The following is a 16,346-nucleotide window of genomic DNA, read 5'->3' as shown; positions in this document are numbered from 1 at the left end:
AACTTTCATTCTGTTTTCTCTCCTGGAGGCTGGTCATGCTTTCAATACCAAGCACAGAAACTGCATGCCTAGCTCTATATTAAGTCACGTGGGAATTAAATTTAAGGGATCATTAGCACAGAAGCTTTGTGTCCTACTGTAATTGCTGCTCAATGCACTTAAGCTGTTGCAAATTTGTTCTCACTGCAAAAGTAAACCTCTGAATTGTTTTCTTTGTGTTTTGTTTCAAAGAAAAGAAAGCAGCCCAAACTTCTGCTGTATCACTTGAAAATAAGTTCTGGCTATGGGAGCACAGTCAAACACCAGGGAATGATCTGGGGACACTGTGTAGAAGGCACGGTCCCCACACCTGAAACTATTTAATACTAATGTTTAGTTTCTTATCAGTACTGTTCAATATTTTTATCAATAACATGGACATTGTGGGATTGAGTGCACCCTCAGCAAATTTGCAGATGACACCAAGCTGATAGTGCTGTTGACACAGCTGAAGGACTGAGATTATGATAAGGCTGGTAAACACTGGAACAGGTTGCCCAGAGAGGCTGTAGCCCCATCCCTGGGAACATTAATGGCCAGGTTGTACAGGGCTCTAAACACCTCCTGGAAATTGAAGATGTCCCTGCTCATTGCAGGGCAGCCGGTCTAGATATCTGACCTTCAAAGATTCCTTTCAACCCTGACTATTCTGGTTTTATGATTTCCACAACTTTAAGAAGACTAAAACTGTATAACAAACCAGAGTACAGCTATGTTGTAATTTTATGTGCTGAACTTGTGTTTTAGTTTATGGCCATTGCTCCTTGTCCTGTCACTGGGCACCACTGAAAAGAGTCTGGCACCATCCTTTGGCACCTGCCAAATATGCATTAATGAGATCCCCTCTCACAAAGCAATGGATGACTCCTGCCATCCATGCTATACTTAGACTTGAGCACGCTAATGCTGGCTTAACCTAGTGCATAAAATGAGAACACTTGTGCATCAGACTAAGATGCAGTTGTGTGAGACCTTGTTGGTCCCAGGAGAAGATGAGCTGCCTGAAAGGAGATTGTAGCAAGGGGGTGGGGGGTCAGCCTCTTCTCCCATGCAACAAACGACACGTTGAGAGGAAATGGTTTTAAATGTGCACGGAGAGGTTTAGATAGGACATTAGGAAAATTTTTTTTCCACAGAAAGAGTGATCAGACGTGGAAATAGGCTGCCCAGGGAGGTGGTAGAATCACCATCCCTAGAAGTGTTTAAGGAAAGACAGGACATGGCACTCAGTGCCATGGTCTGGTTGATAGGGTCATAGTTTAGACCTGATGATCTTGGAGGTCTTTTCAACCTAATGATTCTGTGATTCTGAGCTAAGGGATCATCAAATCCATGGGGTGTGACCTCCCAGTCTTAAGGGGAAAGAAGATTCATAAATGCTCATGGTTGAAAGGAACAACAAAAATGAGAGGGTCTGCAAATAAACAAAGTTTTATTAGTAAATTACACATTTGGCATGGAAATCGATATTTTAGTCCCTGACCTACTATATAAGCACATGGCAATGGGTTTTAGATAAAGAGGTAGTGTGAAAGGGAAGACAGAAAGGAAGAGATGAATTAAAGAGGTGGAGAGAGAAAGAGAGAAAAAGAAGAGATCACCGCTCCTGGTGTCAGCATTGATCCAGCTGCACCGATCCAGCCAATGAGATACCCTGTTGGTGCCACCTGGGCTTGAGGGATACTTTCTATGTACTAGTTTCCCTGCCCTGAAGATGGGCTTCTCACTTTCTATGCAATCAGTTATCATGGGTAGTCTGCTCTTTCAGATTTTTTATGGAAATACGTGGGAGGGCTTTGGGGATCCTGGGTGGTCTGTATTCCTCTCCACAGTCCGTTCCCCCTTCTTGGCCTCATCCCTGCACTTGCCGTGTGCTGCTCATCTCCAGGGTCTGTAAGAAGAACGTTATTCCCCAGAAAGTGCTGTCTTATGTCCGCATAGGCCCCCTTTCTCCAGCCACCTCTTGTTCTTTCTCACTGATTCTCCATGGGGAGAGCTCCGCCGGGAAAAGGCTGGGAGCAGTGCTGGTGCAGGGATTCTCCACAAGCCCAGGCGGGCGGGGCCCCTCCTTGGCCCGCCGCACCGCCAGGGGGCGCGCTCGCCCGCCCGCACCCCGCGCGGGACGCCCCGCCCCGGGCCGGGCAAGCGGAGCGCCGCCATTGGCCCAGCGCCCCGGCCCCGCCCCCTCGGCGGTCACGCGCGCGGCCTCAGCGCGGCCGGAAGTGCCAGGGCGGGCGCCGGGTCCCGGGTCCGCTGCCGCCAGTGCGGTCCCTCCCGCTCTCCTCGGCCCCGCCAGGTTCCCTCATCCACCCCCACCATGTACCCGCGGCGCCCCGAAGGCTTCGACGGCCTCGGCTACCGCGGGGTCGGCCGCGACGAACTGGGCCCCGGCTCCAGGCCCTTCAGCAGCGGCTCGGAGCTGGGCCCCTGGGTGACCAGCCCGCCCGACATCCCCGGCAGCCGCAACCTGCACTGGGGCGAGAAGACGCCGCCGTATGGGGCCGGGACCCCTCTGGGCGGCGCCGGGCCCAACGAGGAGGCCAGCCTCGGGGCGGGCGGCCCCGGCGCCGGTAAGGGAGGGCCCGGCCTGGGCTGGCCCGGGGGCGGCCGCCGCCTCTCGCCGCTCCCCGGTCCCGTGCCTACCCCCGGCTCCCACCTACCGGGAGCGATGACCTGCCGGGGCGGGCGAGGGCGGGCTGGCGGTGGCCCTGGGCTGTGTCGCGGCCGGGCCGAGCGCCGCCCAGGCCGTCATTTTTACTGGCGGTGCTGAAGCGCCGGGGAAGAAAAGTCTTTTAGAAGGCGAACTGCTCCGTCACTGCCTGTTGCGCTCCTGCACTGCGTAGCTTCATGCAAATGTGATTTGAGAGTGCCAGAACGCGCCCCGCAGCTTCTCGTTAAGCAACGTGCGGTCAGCTAGCTCTTCACTGCCCATGTAAACAATATCCTGCAGAAACACTCCGCCCTCTTTTAAGGCAGGAACTGCCTTTTGCGTCTTATACTGCTTCGTTGTTTAGTCGGTGTTGGTGTTCCAGAGTGCGTGGCTTCTCTCGGATTTAAAACATGAGCTGCTGACGTAGGCCTCCCCCTCCCCCCTGCACGCATGATATCGAGGGAACTGTGGGACTGGTAGGATTTAAGGAAGCAACTGAGTTCCAGTCCTTTTCAGTAATTGTTGGGAAACTGAGTAAAAGCCCGCATAAGTAAAGTGTCATTTTAGGTCTTCATGAAGTTGAAGTGAATTGAGAAAAACTTGCTCTATCTAGGGTACTGTATGTCATCTGCTTTAATTAAAAGGAGCAGCTTATATACACTTGAGTATGAAAAGATTTATGAAATACTAATTTATGTGAAATCGAATTATATTACTAGGCAAGTCTTTCTTTTCTGACCTGTAGTGCAGTGTTTTTATTTAGATCTTTTAAAGGGTACTGCCTTTAGCTGGACTCCATCCATGCATGCACTGGTTGAAGCACTGTTTAAGTATCCTTGCCTACTTGGACACTACATTTTTACCCCCTATCTACATATGGAAGGTGTGTTCATTCTGCACTTTGGATGACTGATAAGGAGTTGCTGTAATCACTGAATCCAGCAGCTGCAAATGGTATCTTACCATTTTTTGGGGGGCTCCCACATCTGTGTGGAGCCCCGCTGAAGTTACTGACTTTATCCATGTCTTCAGACTGCTTGCACTCTGAAGATTTTAGGGCTGAGCATTAACTTTAAAGTTAACTTTACTGTTCTGATAATCGTCTTAAAATTCCGTCTGATAATCCCCAATGTGCAAATGTCTGTCTGGCGGCAGACAACAGTGAGTTGAATTCATTACTTTTGTAGTTCTCTAGTAACTAGATTTTTGCAAAGGACTGGAGATAAACAACCGGCTTGAAAATTTGCTTTTTGTTGATGTTTCTTACTTCATCCATGGCTTTTTGTGTAACTTCTCCCAAATTTTTGCTTTTTACTGTTTTAGCATTATTTTCACCTCAATTATCTCAGTTATAATGTTTCAGAATTACTGTAAAGTCATGCATGCTAAATCTTTAAGTAGCTGGTCTGAATTGGGTTTTTTTGGTATTAAAATATTCTCTGTTTTACCATTTGCTTTCTCCCTTTTTTTTTCCCTGTAAGAAGAGCATAATTTTACATATAACAGTATGTACAAACTCCAGTGCAGTCTAAAGTGCAAATATTCCTGGGGGAATAATTTTTTTTATATCCTGTGTTGCTGAGCTGCCATAAATGTTGTGGTTTAATACTTGTAATTTTCTGACGCAAGTACAGGATAAAATTAGTTTTTCAGATCCTGTGCATGGCATTTTCTCCTATTTTGTGATTATCACTGCTGTATAATCTGGGTTTTTGTTCGGTTTTTTTCTTGTTTTTCAGAGCAGTTGAACAGATTTGCTGGTTTTGGTATTGGCCTTGCAAGGTAAGAGTTGTGTTCAGTGACAGAGGGGTAGTAAAACTCTTATTTGTCTCATAAACCTTGCGTACACTTTTATATTGTGTTTTTACTTCAATAGCCATGAACAGTTGACATGTGTTGAGAAACCTACTACCCAAAACCCATTTAGGTTTCTGTTCTCTTTAACTGTTGCTCAAAAAATACATAGGCAAATGTAAGACAGTTTTTCATAAGGAATGCCCAGGATGTGTGTACCCTGTCCAAGTAATCTGAAAGTAACACCAGAAAACTTATTTGACACTTGCAACTTTTTAATATTTTTAGGCAATGCAAATGTTTCCTGAGAAGGTTAAAATGTGTTCAAGTATATTACCAAAGTATCATGGGACCACAATGTTCATCTAACTAAGTGGTCTGATGGCCATTTTATTCTTTACTATGGTGACCCTGATTATTGATAGTATTTTTGAGAAAGTGGTGAACTTTAAGATGCTGATGTCCAGGGAAAGTTTTACCTCTTTTGGTAGTAGCAAACTACTAATTAGCTCAATAGTTAAAAAACTGTGCCAATTGTACTTGTCTGTCGGAAGTTCAGAAACCTACCACAGGTGATCCTGTAGCTGTGACTTGGGGTGTTTAGAAAAACCCTGGATGTTCTGCTTTTCTAATCCATGTCCCAGATTTGAACAACATACGGGTAAGTACTCTGATCACTCAGGCATTTTGAGATTAAATGAATATTTTCTCTGAATGGCTGCAACCAGGAATTCCGCTTTAGAAGCGAGAACTTCTCTGTGAAGTTTTGATTGAAATATGAGTTTCGGCAGTGGTAGGAGAGTTGGTTTGGATCAGTAGTGTTTTCACTGAAAAAGTAATCCTCCTCGGCCCTGCTAAGGAGAGTTTTGAATAATAATACAGTATGCAGAATTAGCGTAAAATTACTCCTCTCATAATTGTCGTTCTGGTTTGTTTTATACCCTGATACTTTGAGGAGGGTGAGATTAAGAAATTTTGTATGTTGTTTTGCTTATAAAAATATGTGCATACTACATATATATGGGTTTTCTTCATAGTAAATGTATATGTCAGACTTTATGTAACTTGCTCCTTGGGAGGCTGTTTGGTAGCCATCAAAAAATGCCCTATTAGTTCACTAGAAAATATGTTGCTTTTCCAAATACTGATCTGCTGTTGTTAGAGACAATTAACAAGCCTTTTCTAAGGAATTTTTAGTGGCTTCCCATGCATTAAATACAATTTTCTTTTAAAGCCTATTTACAGAAAATGTGTTGGCACATCCTTGCATTGTTCTACGTCGTCAGTGTCAGGTATGTCTTTTATGTTACCTTTTCCAGTCAGAGCTCCTGTGTATAGTCGTATCTCTGTATTTTCATACTCTGTATGAAAGTATGTAGTACAGGAAGCTTCGCAATTTTTAGGGGGACTCTGCTACATTAACAAGTTTTTACTTGTAGAATACATGTTTCCTGTTCTGCAGTTTAGCTTATTTTGAAAAATCTTACTCATTTCTGTTTGGGCAGTGGAAAGCAAATTACAGCAAGTGTTTCGGAGTCTGCAGAGCTACTTTCAGATCCCCATTTACAAGCAGGATGCTTTGTTTCATAGTTTCTGATTTAGGTATAGTTTATTGTTTAAACTTTCAGCATACAAATACTTAAAAGTACTGCCAGTTTCTGTAAATTTCAGTGAGAACTTACTCATATTTTTAGCTGATCTTTACAGAGATAAAATTCTTACATTGGGAATGCCTTTATCCTTCAGAGTTGTAGCATCTGCAAGTGTGTTTCTAAGACTGACGTTATTTATATTTTTAACAGGTTAACTATCACGCACGGAATTACCATATCACACCATTTACTATTGTCAATATCATGTACTGCATCAATAAGACACAGGTTAGTATTTGGTGTAAGGCTATCTGAGCACTGAGAGTTCCTACAGCATGTATGTCTCTAAGTGTTTACGTAGGTGATGTTGAAAAACATGGCAGTTATGAGGGTTTGTTATTTTTATGTTTCAAGAAGATGAGGTAAACCATTATTTTTTTCAGAAGTACAGTACTTAGGGTGGAAAGATTTGCAGATGTTAGAAAACAAAAGGTCCCTGAAACTAATTTTTTTCATTAAGGTTCTAAAAGGTCATTAATCTTTATGTGGATAAAATTATTATTGAAGTGATGACTCCTTCCAGTGATAGTACTGAATTCATTTCCAGTTCTGCCTGGGAATGGCAATCTTAAATTCGGATCAGAAGGCAGTAAGAAGTTCTTAATTATGAATTTCTTTTGGATATACTTTTAACATCTTGTGCTCATTCTGTCCATAGGAAATGGCGTTAAATTTATAACACAAAATATTAGCAGTGGAGAGATGCCTCCAAAATTAATGACAAGTCTTTGAAATTATTGAAAAACAAAACTTTCTTATAGATAAAGAGTGAGTTGTTACCTGAATTTAGTTATAAAGTTAAATGGTAGAATTGTAGCCTTGTGTGGTCTGAATTTACTGAAATGTTGTCATTAATAAGATGAAAATATTTTTGAGTTTTATGTTGCATATTTCCACACACAGGGTCCAAGGGCTCTCTGGAAAGGAATGGGCAGCACTTTCATTGTTCAGGGCATAACCCTGGGAACAGAAGGCATCATCAGTGAATATACACCTTTGCCAAGGTATTGCGTGTTTTTTTTTTACTGTTTCAAACAAATTAGTAAGTTGTTGACTTATTTTCAAAGTGTTAGAAATGTAGACTGTTTGAAAAATACTGCTTCATGAGAACAGCCAGACATTAAATAGGTGTTTCCAAACACAGTGTGGTTGTTTTGGAAAAGATAACCTCATAATCCATAAATAGTGAGAGACTCTTTCTGCGAGCTTTGTGTGTTTGTGTCAGCTCACTGATCTGAGTATAGAAATACTGTAGGAAATTGGTTGTTGGTAGTCAACTCTGTAATAAACAATAAAAAAAAAATTTCTTCTTTTATTTGGGTTTTTATTGTGTGGTAATAGCAAATACCATACCTAAGGTAAAAATTCCTGGTCTTATTAATCTAAATACAGGAAACTTGCACAGCTAAGGAGCCAGCACTGACATTTTGCTGAATATTTGCACTATCTGTGGTAAATGAAAGGACAGAATGGCCTGCGTTAGTAAATGAGAAGACATGGTAAATGAGAGTCTATGTGACTGGCAGTTTTGTCTTTTGCCTTCCTTGACCAACAGCTCTATGTAGCTTATTCAGTATTGTCATAAAAAAGATGTTACAACTAAAAACGACTGACTTCATTTAAAGATATATTCATTGTTCTGCATCACTTTGTCCACCTTCTGCTACAGAAGTTTAGTAATATTTTCACTAAAAATATTCAAGGACATGGAAACTACCCTGGGTTTAAAAAGAAGAAACATGATTAGGCTGAATCAAATGCTGTTATGATGCATGCATCCGTACTAATGAAAGTAGGTATTTGCAAGTTCAAAAGCATTAGCAAAAGCATTTCATACTTAAATTGTATGGAGTGTGTATTTAAGGGTTTTGGTCAGTTCTGTTTCAACGGTAATTGAAATTTCCAGGCTGTTCTTTCCTCCAAGTGTGTAGATACAGCTCTAGGGTATGCTTAAGTTCATGAGATGTGATATGGCGTTTATATCTTCATAATTCTGAATTCTCACAAATGTCAGCAATGATTTTCTACTTGTGGGCCTGTTCAGCAGTTCAAAAAGTAAGCTGGTGCTGCCGCCAAAGGAAACAAACCTTTCTGCTGGAACCAGCTCATTCCTTCCTCTGTGCTCCTTCCATCCTTGTGCCAACACAATGTGTGAACAGTCAGGAAATTAACTGAGTTGGGAAAGTAATCTGGCTAAAGTGGTTGTCTCATACATGCACCACCCCGCAGCAGTTTTCTACTGAATGCTCTCGCTTCATTTTTAATGGTGGCTTGCATGTTTGGGCAGTCATGTGGAGGAGAAGGTTATTGCATGTAGCAGCAGTGCCAGCAAATCTGATTTAAAAGGTTATTTAACTACATTATCAGGCTCCAAAGAACACAGAGAAGTGAAATGTCAATTCTAATTCTATATTATAGTATCATGAGAGAATACCCCTATTTTAGGAGTTGACCCCAGAAATGGGTTTGAACATTCTTCACTAGGCAAGCTGCTTCTGTAATTGTTCTTCCACTGCAGGGACAGTTATACCTGGATTGATAGGTTAGGCTTTCACACATTAGTTTGGCTGGTTTCATTTTCCACAGCATTTAAGTATTATGGGTAAATGGATGTGATCTAAGAGTCTGAAATACATAATGGTAAAAGTGGTCTTCTGATCCTGTTTAGTGATTGACCTATGTATTTAAAACGTGATTGCTAGTAGTAACACACAATTTTTCAGAAAGAGTAAAATCTTACCTTTCTTGGATTAGAGTTGTTTTAACTACAAGCAGTGTCTGATTCCTGGACAAAATCGAAGCTGAACACCTTACAGCTTGCAATTAAAAATGCAAAGTTTAGTGTGCCCAGCGCTTCAGACAAATGTCTATACCTCATAGCTAGAGTATTATGCATTGTAAGTACGTGTGGTCTTTGAATGGTATCTTGAGCTAGGTGGGTTTATTTTTTCTATCAGGTAGAATGTAAACATTTGCAGTTCATATTTTGAAATGTGTAACTAGAAGTACTACTTTAAGGGAATATTTTTGACGTCACCTTTGTGTTAAACACACTGGTTTTCTTCTGTTTTATCAGAATATGCTGAGGACTGGTCATAAGACAAAAAACTTCAGTTATGTCTGTACAGAATTACTATGCAACTTCTAGTCTGACCTCTTGTACTTGATTGGTTCTTGTCTAACTGCCAGAATCTGATTTAGATTTTCTGGAAGGGAGCAACAACAGGGTAAACATAACCTAAAGAACAGAAAAGGCGCAACAAAACGAAAATGAAATAAAAATTATTTCTTCGTAAAGGAAAACTATTAAGCTTTGAAAGTACTCCAGTGTTCCCTGAAAATTGCTTTAAGTGCTAGTACATAAGGTTGCTAAATAGATGGAAAACACTAAAGTCAGTTGCTGTGAGAGCTGCAGACATCTTACTAATAAATAACTGAAACTTTTTTGGTAGAATGTCTGACAGGCCTGAAAAACTACTAGAAGTTAAGCATGCTTTACTAAATGTTTTGCTCTGTCTGTCCAATATGGGAAATGCTTCAACATAGATAGTAGAACACCAATATAAGAGCTGAATGTTGACACCCATGGAAGAATTGCTTGAGAATTACATGTGGATGATTATTCATATTGTGGTAAATACTTCTCTTTTTAGGGAGCTTTCACATAAATGGAACCTCAAGCAGATAGGTGGACACCTTTTACTCAAAGCGTAAGTATGACATGTGTTATTTACCTTATGTCTTCTTATCTAAACACCGTAAACTACCAAATGTACATAAGTTTAGTCTGCTGCTATGTTTACTTGACAAGGTGCTAACAGTACTTTTCAAATGTTGATTTTTTGAACAATCTTGATTGCATAACCCACTTTCAAAGATTTTCTCCTACTAGATCCCTGTGTCTATGGAACTACTGATTTAAAAGATTAGATTCTTTTAGACCTCAATCAGTCTGGTCACATGGAAGTAGAATTTAACTACACTTTTGACTGAAGCTTATCTCAACTTGTTGATGTACATTTTAGTAATTGAGTTATGCTTTGTTAATTTTCTCTCAGGAATAATGTGCTAGATAACTTCATCAACTTTCAGGTGCCTGTTTGCCTAAAATTACAGTATTGTCATTACATTAATTCTTATATTGTTAATTTCTACAGGTTAACACATGTAATAGCAATGCCTTTTTATTCTGCAAGCCTGATTGAAACTGTACAGGTAACTTACATATATTTGGAACATTTAGAAAGATACTGTTACTCTTTATAGATTAGATTATGTGGAAAAATGAATCTTTGATTTTGTATTCAGGTTTATGTTGCAGTAGTTGCATTTGTTTTGCTTGACTTACGACTTAGCTGAAATGGGTGTTTACTATGAAGGGTATATTAGTGTAGTGTCTTAACTCTAAATCTTGAGTTAGAAAGAACACTTAATGTAGATAGTTGGAATATATTGAATATCAACTAGGGACATGCTATATCTTTGTGCTCCAGCAGATAAAACATAAGGAAGTTTTTCTCATGTAAGATTTTTAAACTTTGCCTTCCTAGGCAAGTTGTTACAGTGACACCCACCCCCTGTAACAACTGTAAAGTTTTTTCCAGTAGTTCAGTGGGGTTTTCATTCAATCAACTTTTTACTTTTAATCTTTTTCTAGTTCTTCTGTAGCCATGAAAATTAAAATCTGGACCTGTCACTTGGAATACATCTTGTTCTGCAACTGTGCAGAGTACCCCATAGCACTGTGTTGCAGACTGCCTGTCAGTGTGGTGTTGCATCTCTTTCTGAAGAAAGGCAAGGGTTAGCTGTGCACAAATGGTCCAGGATAATTCTTCCAGCCATGTCTGTATAATGACTTGCTCTTAGATGACATGACAGAATTTCTGTGCAGCTAATGGCACTCTTTCTGTAGAGTTCTTGTGTGGAGGGTGCAGGATAGTCACTCTCATGTTTCTCAGTCATCAAAGTAATAATTTTCATTCATAGCATGGGCAACTTGTAAGTATTGTCAAGACCGATTTGCTGGTGTGTATCTCCAAAATGGTGCTTTTTCTGGGGAGAAGGCTGACTTCTGCAGTTTCTTAGTTTCAGCATGTACTTTACACGCATGGACTCCTTTAAGGGGCAGGATTCTGCTCTGTGCACAGGATCCAAGCTTAAATGAGCCAGAAGGTACTAGGAGAGCTGTTCTGTCTGAACTGGCTGCATCATGGATTAACAGGATAGGTGAGATTAAGCATCTGTGCAGAGAGAGGTATAGACAGACTCCCAAAAACAAACTCATTTCCTCTAAAGATATTCCCTATTTTAGAAACCCTCTTTCCTCAGGGGATCTCTTGAGTTGTGGAATATTTGGGAGACTTAGCTGGTGTCATAATGGGAAGCTGGCTGGAACTCAAGTTCTTAATTACTGGGGAATGGCTCTACCCTGAGCATGCCATATTTCTGGAACTAGAAACAATAGTGGAACACTGTTAATGTTTCTGGAGTTCATAGCAGGCCACAGAATGGAATGTTATATCCAGGTATCTTACTGCTTGTATTTTTGTCTGAAAGGATGTTGCATTACCTGCGCTGTTGGACATGGGTAAATTTTTTACCAATAGAAGATAAAAGAGAGCATAATTTAGAGTCTGCCTTCTGTTTGCAAAATAAGTATAAAGTTTCTTTGCTAGAAAGCAGCTTAATAGGATAACAATAAAAAGCCAAAAAAGCATCTCTCCCAGCCTTTTAGGTAGGTGATCTTCTCTGTAATGATTGGTTATGAAAATTCCACTGAGATCTGAGGATTTTAAGATTAGTAGCTTTGGCTGTGTGCAAGTATTTTAGTGAATGAGTATGTGTGTGTGTATATATATATATATATATATATATGCGCTGTATGAAATATGTTATTGAGTTCTTGGAAAGGTCATCAGCTTATTAGAAATACAGCAGAGGTAATGATAGCATTTGTGAAGATCTTTATACTGTGTTAATCAATGCAGGGGAGCAACTTGGCTTGCCAGGTTTGCATTACATTCCTGTGCTGCAAGGCAACAATGACCAGTAAAAAATCAGAGAAGTTAAAGATCGTTGGATTTGCTACTAGCAGGTTTATATAGACTTTGTGTTAATTCTGATAAACTATGCTGTTCAACAGTATCTGTTTGACACCCAAGTAAATACATTTCATCAAAATAGCTGTAAATGGTGGAAGTTTGTAGCTGTCACATTAGTTCTTTTGTCATTAGCATCTAAAACCTCATGGTGGCGTGTTTGGCCAAAGCAAGAACGGTTTTGAAGTGCAGTGACTGTAGTGATGTGGGACAGGAGAGGAGTCAGCAGGGGTTGTGCTGCTTAACTTGTACTTAAAGTCTGCAACAGCGTTATGTTCTCAGGTGTTTGAACTAGTTTCTCTCCTGCACAGAAAAGACCATGAAGGCTCTATAGGCTGTTTAGTATTTCCCCAAAATACTGAGGAATATTCTGGTGGTTTATTCTGGCATGAGGTCAGGACACAGACCACATGGACTCAGAGACTCGGGCATTCAGGAGAACATCCAAATCTTGAATTTGGGATGTAAACCACATGATAAAACACTGGAGTTTGTATAAGCATTAGTAGGAGAAATAATGTTTTTAGCTTAATCCTACACTCAAAGGTGAAGTATAATAGAGTAGATAATTATTACAAGATTTTTGTTTGCACTGCATGAACAAAATAATTATCTCTTCACTAACAAACAGCATGGGTAAAGAATACTACTTTAAATGCATGAGAACATTCAAAACGGAACCTATTAAATGCATGTTAAAAATGACCATTCTACACTAGTTGTATAAGTCTTTACTACGTACATTCAAGTTCAAAGGTTATAGTCACCGTCTTTAAAGTAAAGGCATTTTGAATTAAATAAGTACTTCCTGGCAGTTTGCTCCAGATGTAGACATTTTAAGTTCATGACTGTTTTGCATTCTGATACTTTCAGCAGTAGGCTGAGAGTTGAATTTCTTCGGTAGAACACAGATAACTGCAATATACATTAAAAAACCCTCACCTCTTTAAGATGGGTTCTTTAAAAGAAAGCTTAGTTGAATGCTATGAAGAGTGTTATAACAAGGGCCTTTTATTTGTACAGCTGTGTGGACACAATAGCATGCAAGTGTTTAACTTTAAAAAAAAAAAGTTCAACAGTGATAAAGTGTCAGAGTAGATGTCAGGATGGTTTTGAAGTGCTCAGCATGAATCGTAACTCCTTCTTTGTGCTTGTAGAGTGAAATAATTCGAGACAATCCTGGCATCCTGGACTGCGTGAAAGAGGGAATTGGCAGAGTTTTAGGCTTGGGAGTACCCCATAGCAAGCGTCTCCTTCCTCTGATGGTCTTGACTTTCCCCACTGCTCTACATGGAGTTCTTCACTACGTCATCAGTTCCATCGTCCAGAAGCTTGTCTTGTTTGTTTTGAAAAGGGATAATTCCCACAACCTTCCAACTGAGAGCTCCTCTTCTGTGCAGAGCATGCTGGATGCATATTTTCCAGAACTTATTGCTAGCTTTGCTGCTAGCCTTTGTGCTGATGTCATGCTTTACCCACTGGAAACAGTTTTGCACCGCCTTCATATTCAAGGGACACGCACAATAATTGACAATACAGACCTTGGCTATGAAGTGCTTCCAATCAATACTCAGTATGAGGGAATGAAAGACTGCATAAATACTATAAAACGGGAAGAAGGAATGCAAGGTTTCTATAAAGGATTTGGAGCTGTTATAGTACAGTATACCTTGCATATGGCAGTTTTACAGCTTACCAAAATTATTTACTCAACACTGCTTCAAAATGTTTCTTAATCTGTCCAGGTCTGGATCTAGCACATTGGACATGATTCACTTGCTAACCCAGTTATTGTTTAAATGGCTTAGAAAATGAACTTCGAGGAATCCACTCTGTGGATTCTCCTTACACTGTAGAACAACTTGTTTTAAAAATGGGGATATAGTTGCCGAAGTGTAATTAAAAAAGGACTGTTTAAAAATTAAAGACACAAATTGAATATGTCATATGCAGTCATATAAAGGGGATCAGATTTCAAATGTGATTGCATTGAGGATTTCCTTTTCCTCTTACCAGTTCACTGACATAAGGAATGGATATGAATTGTTAGTATCTGCTTTATGAGCATCACATCTGATGTTTAATATGGACTGCTAGCCAGTTGAAAGGAATTTCTTTTCTTAAGTTGTAAGAACTTGCAAGTAGGGGACTGATGGCTTTACTGGTCTTTTGAAAATGTTTCCAACTTCACTGTTAATGGAACTGTGAGTAAAATAGAAACTGTAAAAGTGACTTAAGTAGACTTAAATGTTATTATTTACAGGTACATAGAAGACTTATTTTGCTGCAGTGTGGCAGAAGACAAAGGGGAAACTCTTACTTTGTATAAAAACAATGAAAAATGGGTTTGAGGAAAAGTTGCACAGAATGCAAATTTGGCTGTCTTGCAGTTTGTTTGCAAGGCTTACAATAACTAAGTGTGAATTAAGCAAAATAGAAACTGATGTGTGCATGTGTAAGTGCCATTTTTAGTTGACTTCCCATGGATAACTTCAGGGTTTAGTTTTACTCTACTGCTCCATATGAGAGTATAATAATCATACAAATCTGTGTAGTAGTAGTAGTATTGGTGTTCAAAGTGTACAGAAAGCCTATGAAAACAATTGGCTTTTCCTAGAGTTTCTCTTTTGTTAGATTGGAGTGGTATGTATAAAATTGTCTCCTTAACTAGCACTGATGTCTGTCATTTAAAGTCTCTGCTAGTTTAAATATTTTGTGGAACAGAGCTAACAGTTTATGTGCAAGGGAACCACTGAAGTACATAATTTTTGCCCTCTCCCCCTTCAGACTCAGCCTGAGAATGATTTTTAATTATTCTAGGTGATGTAGTCCTTCTTGGTTTCATCAATAAATATGGGGTGGGGTGGGGGGGGGCAGGGAGAGATGAAACAAGCATGTGGAAAGTCACTTCTAAATTATGAGAGGCTGCTGCTTTTTTTCACATTCATGTGGCAAGTATGTTTTTGTGAATGCTGTAAATTGATCTTCATTTTAATCATTAATGATTGTGTAGTTATCACTTATGGAAAGCAGTCATGCTTTCCATAAAATAGTGGAAAGATGTTGCTCTTTGTAAGTTCTGACTTCAGATCAGGTCTACTTTATTATTAATCTAACTTTCATGTATTTTAAATGCCTAAGTGTTGAAATGGAAAGTCTAGTGAACTTGGGAACTGGTTTATTTTGAAATATTGTTGATTGCAAATTTAGTGTATAGTGTACGAAATAAAATGAGAATTCACTGTAAGTATTATAAAGTAATTCACCAAAGAGGCATGTAAAGGAGTCCTGTTTTGTGTGTTATGTTTTACTGTATAGACTCCAGAGTGGCATTTTCAAGTTTGTCAACTTTCTTAAATGCAAGAACATGTTGAATTAAACTACACGCAAGAGCTTAGGTAAAATACTCAGTTTATGGGTTGGTTTCTTTTAATGAATATCAAGATGGCCATGCCACAGAATCATCCAGACTGGAAAGGACCTCAGCAGGTCATCCAGTCCAAATTCCTGCTCTAAGGAAGGATGACATTGACTTGTACATCTTTTGTCCAATCAAGTTCTTAATGCATGAAACTGGCCTTTTCAAAGGTGTTAAATTCAACTGTAGCCAACAGTTTATGACAATTGCCTTGAAGCAATAACTAAGTGCATCTTGCAGTCCAACACTTGCAGATGTATCTGTGAAATTGGGCAATCCTATTTTTCTAGGAATAAAATATTAGGGCATTTTGCCATGTGACATGGAGGACTTGCCTTTTATATATTCTTCAAGAGGGAAGATGAGTTCTCAAGAGTTGCACTAGAGACTGCTATAATGTTGCACTGTGGCAAAGACTTGCTTTCATTGCTGGCAGTTTTACAGTTGTAGTCTAGGTTCTCAGGTCTGTAACTTTGGGCAGGGTGAGAAAGAATGCTGTCAATGTAGAGCAGCTGTTCTGTTGTGGAAAAAAGCTTTTGCTTTGGGCTGTTCTTTTTTGGTCCTCTTCCCAGCAGTTAGAATGAACATGTTTAGATTTTTCATTAAAGGTTTTTTTATCTCCCAAAACACATAATACACTTTGTGCAGAGTTGCTGGGGTATTGCCCATGCAAAAATGTAAATGAGTATGGGCTG

General features: G+C 39.8%; 1 protein-coding gene and 1 long non-coding RNA gene across 3 annotated transcripts; one reads left to right on the top strand and one right to left on the bottom strand.

Moving 5' to 3' along the window:
- Positions 1–1,452: 1,452 nt before the first annotated feature.
- Positions 1,453–2,774, bottom strand: LOC125319897. The gene is made up of 2 exons (XR_007200934.1): positions 2,700–2,774; positions 1,453–1,930 (listed from the first exon to the last, which is right to left on the bottom strand). It is a non-coding gene; the product is annotated as an uncharacterized LOC125319897 (long non-coding RNA).
- SLC25A46 (solute carrier family 25 member 46) lies at positions 2,243–15,509 on the top strand. Of its 2 annotated transcripts, none has more exons than XM_048291641.1 (8): positions 2,243–2,609; positions 4,429–4,471; positions 5,718–5,775; positions 6,286–6,363; positions 7,039–7,139; positions 9,789–9,845; positions 10,293–10,350; positions 13,391–15,509. In XM_048291641.1, exons 1-8 carry the CDS (start codon positions 2,357–2,359, stop codon positions 13,967–13,969), a joined length of 1,227 nt encoding a protein of 408 aa, XP_048147598.1. In that variant the 5' UTR covers positions 2,243–2,356; the 3' UTR covers positions 13,970–15,509. The 2 variants fall into 2 exon arrangements, with proteins under 2 accessions (XP_048147598.1, XP_048147599.1); XM_048291642.1 differs by lacking the exon at positions 2,243–2,609 and adding an exon at positions 2,836–3,572.
- Positions 15,510–16,346: the final 837 nt, after the last annotated feature.

This window comes from Corvus hawaiiensis, chromosome Z, assembly GCF_020740725.1.
Source record: "Corvus hawaiiensis isolate bCorHaw1 chromosome Z, bCorHaw1.pri.cur, whole genome shotgun sequence".
Taxonomy (NCBI): domain Eukaryota; kingdom Metazoa; phylum Chordata; class Aves; order Passeriformes; family Corvidae; genus Corvus; species Corvus hawaiiensis.
Note: the sequence above shows the minus strand (reverse complement) of the source record. Positions and strands in the feature narration are given on the sequence as shown.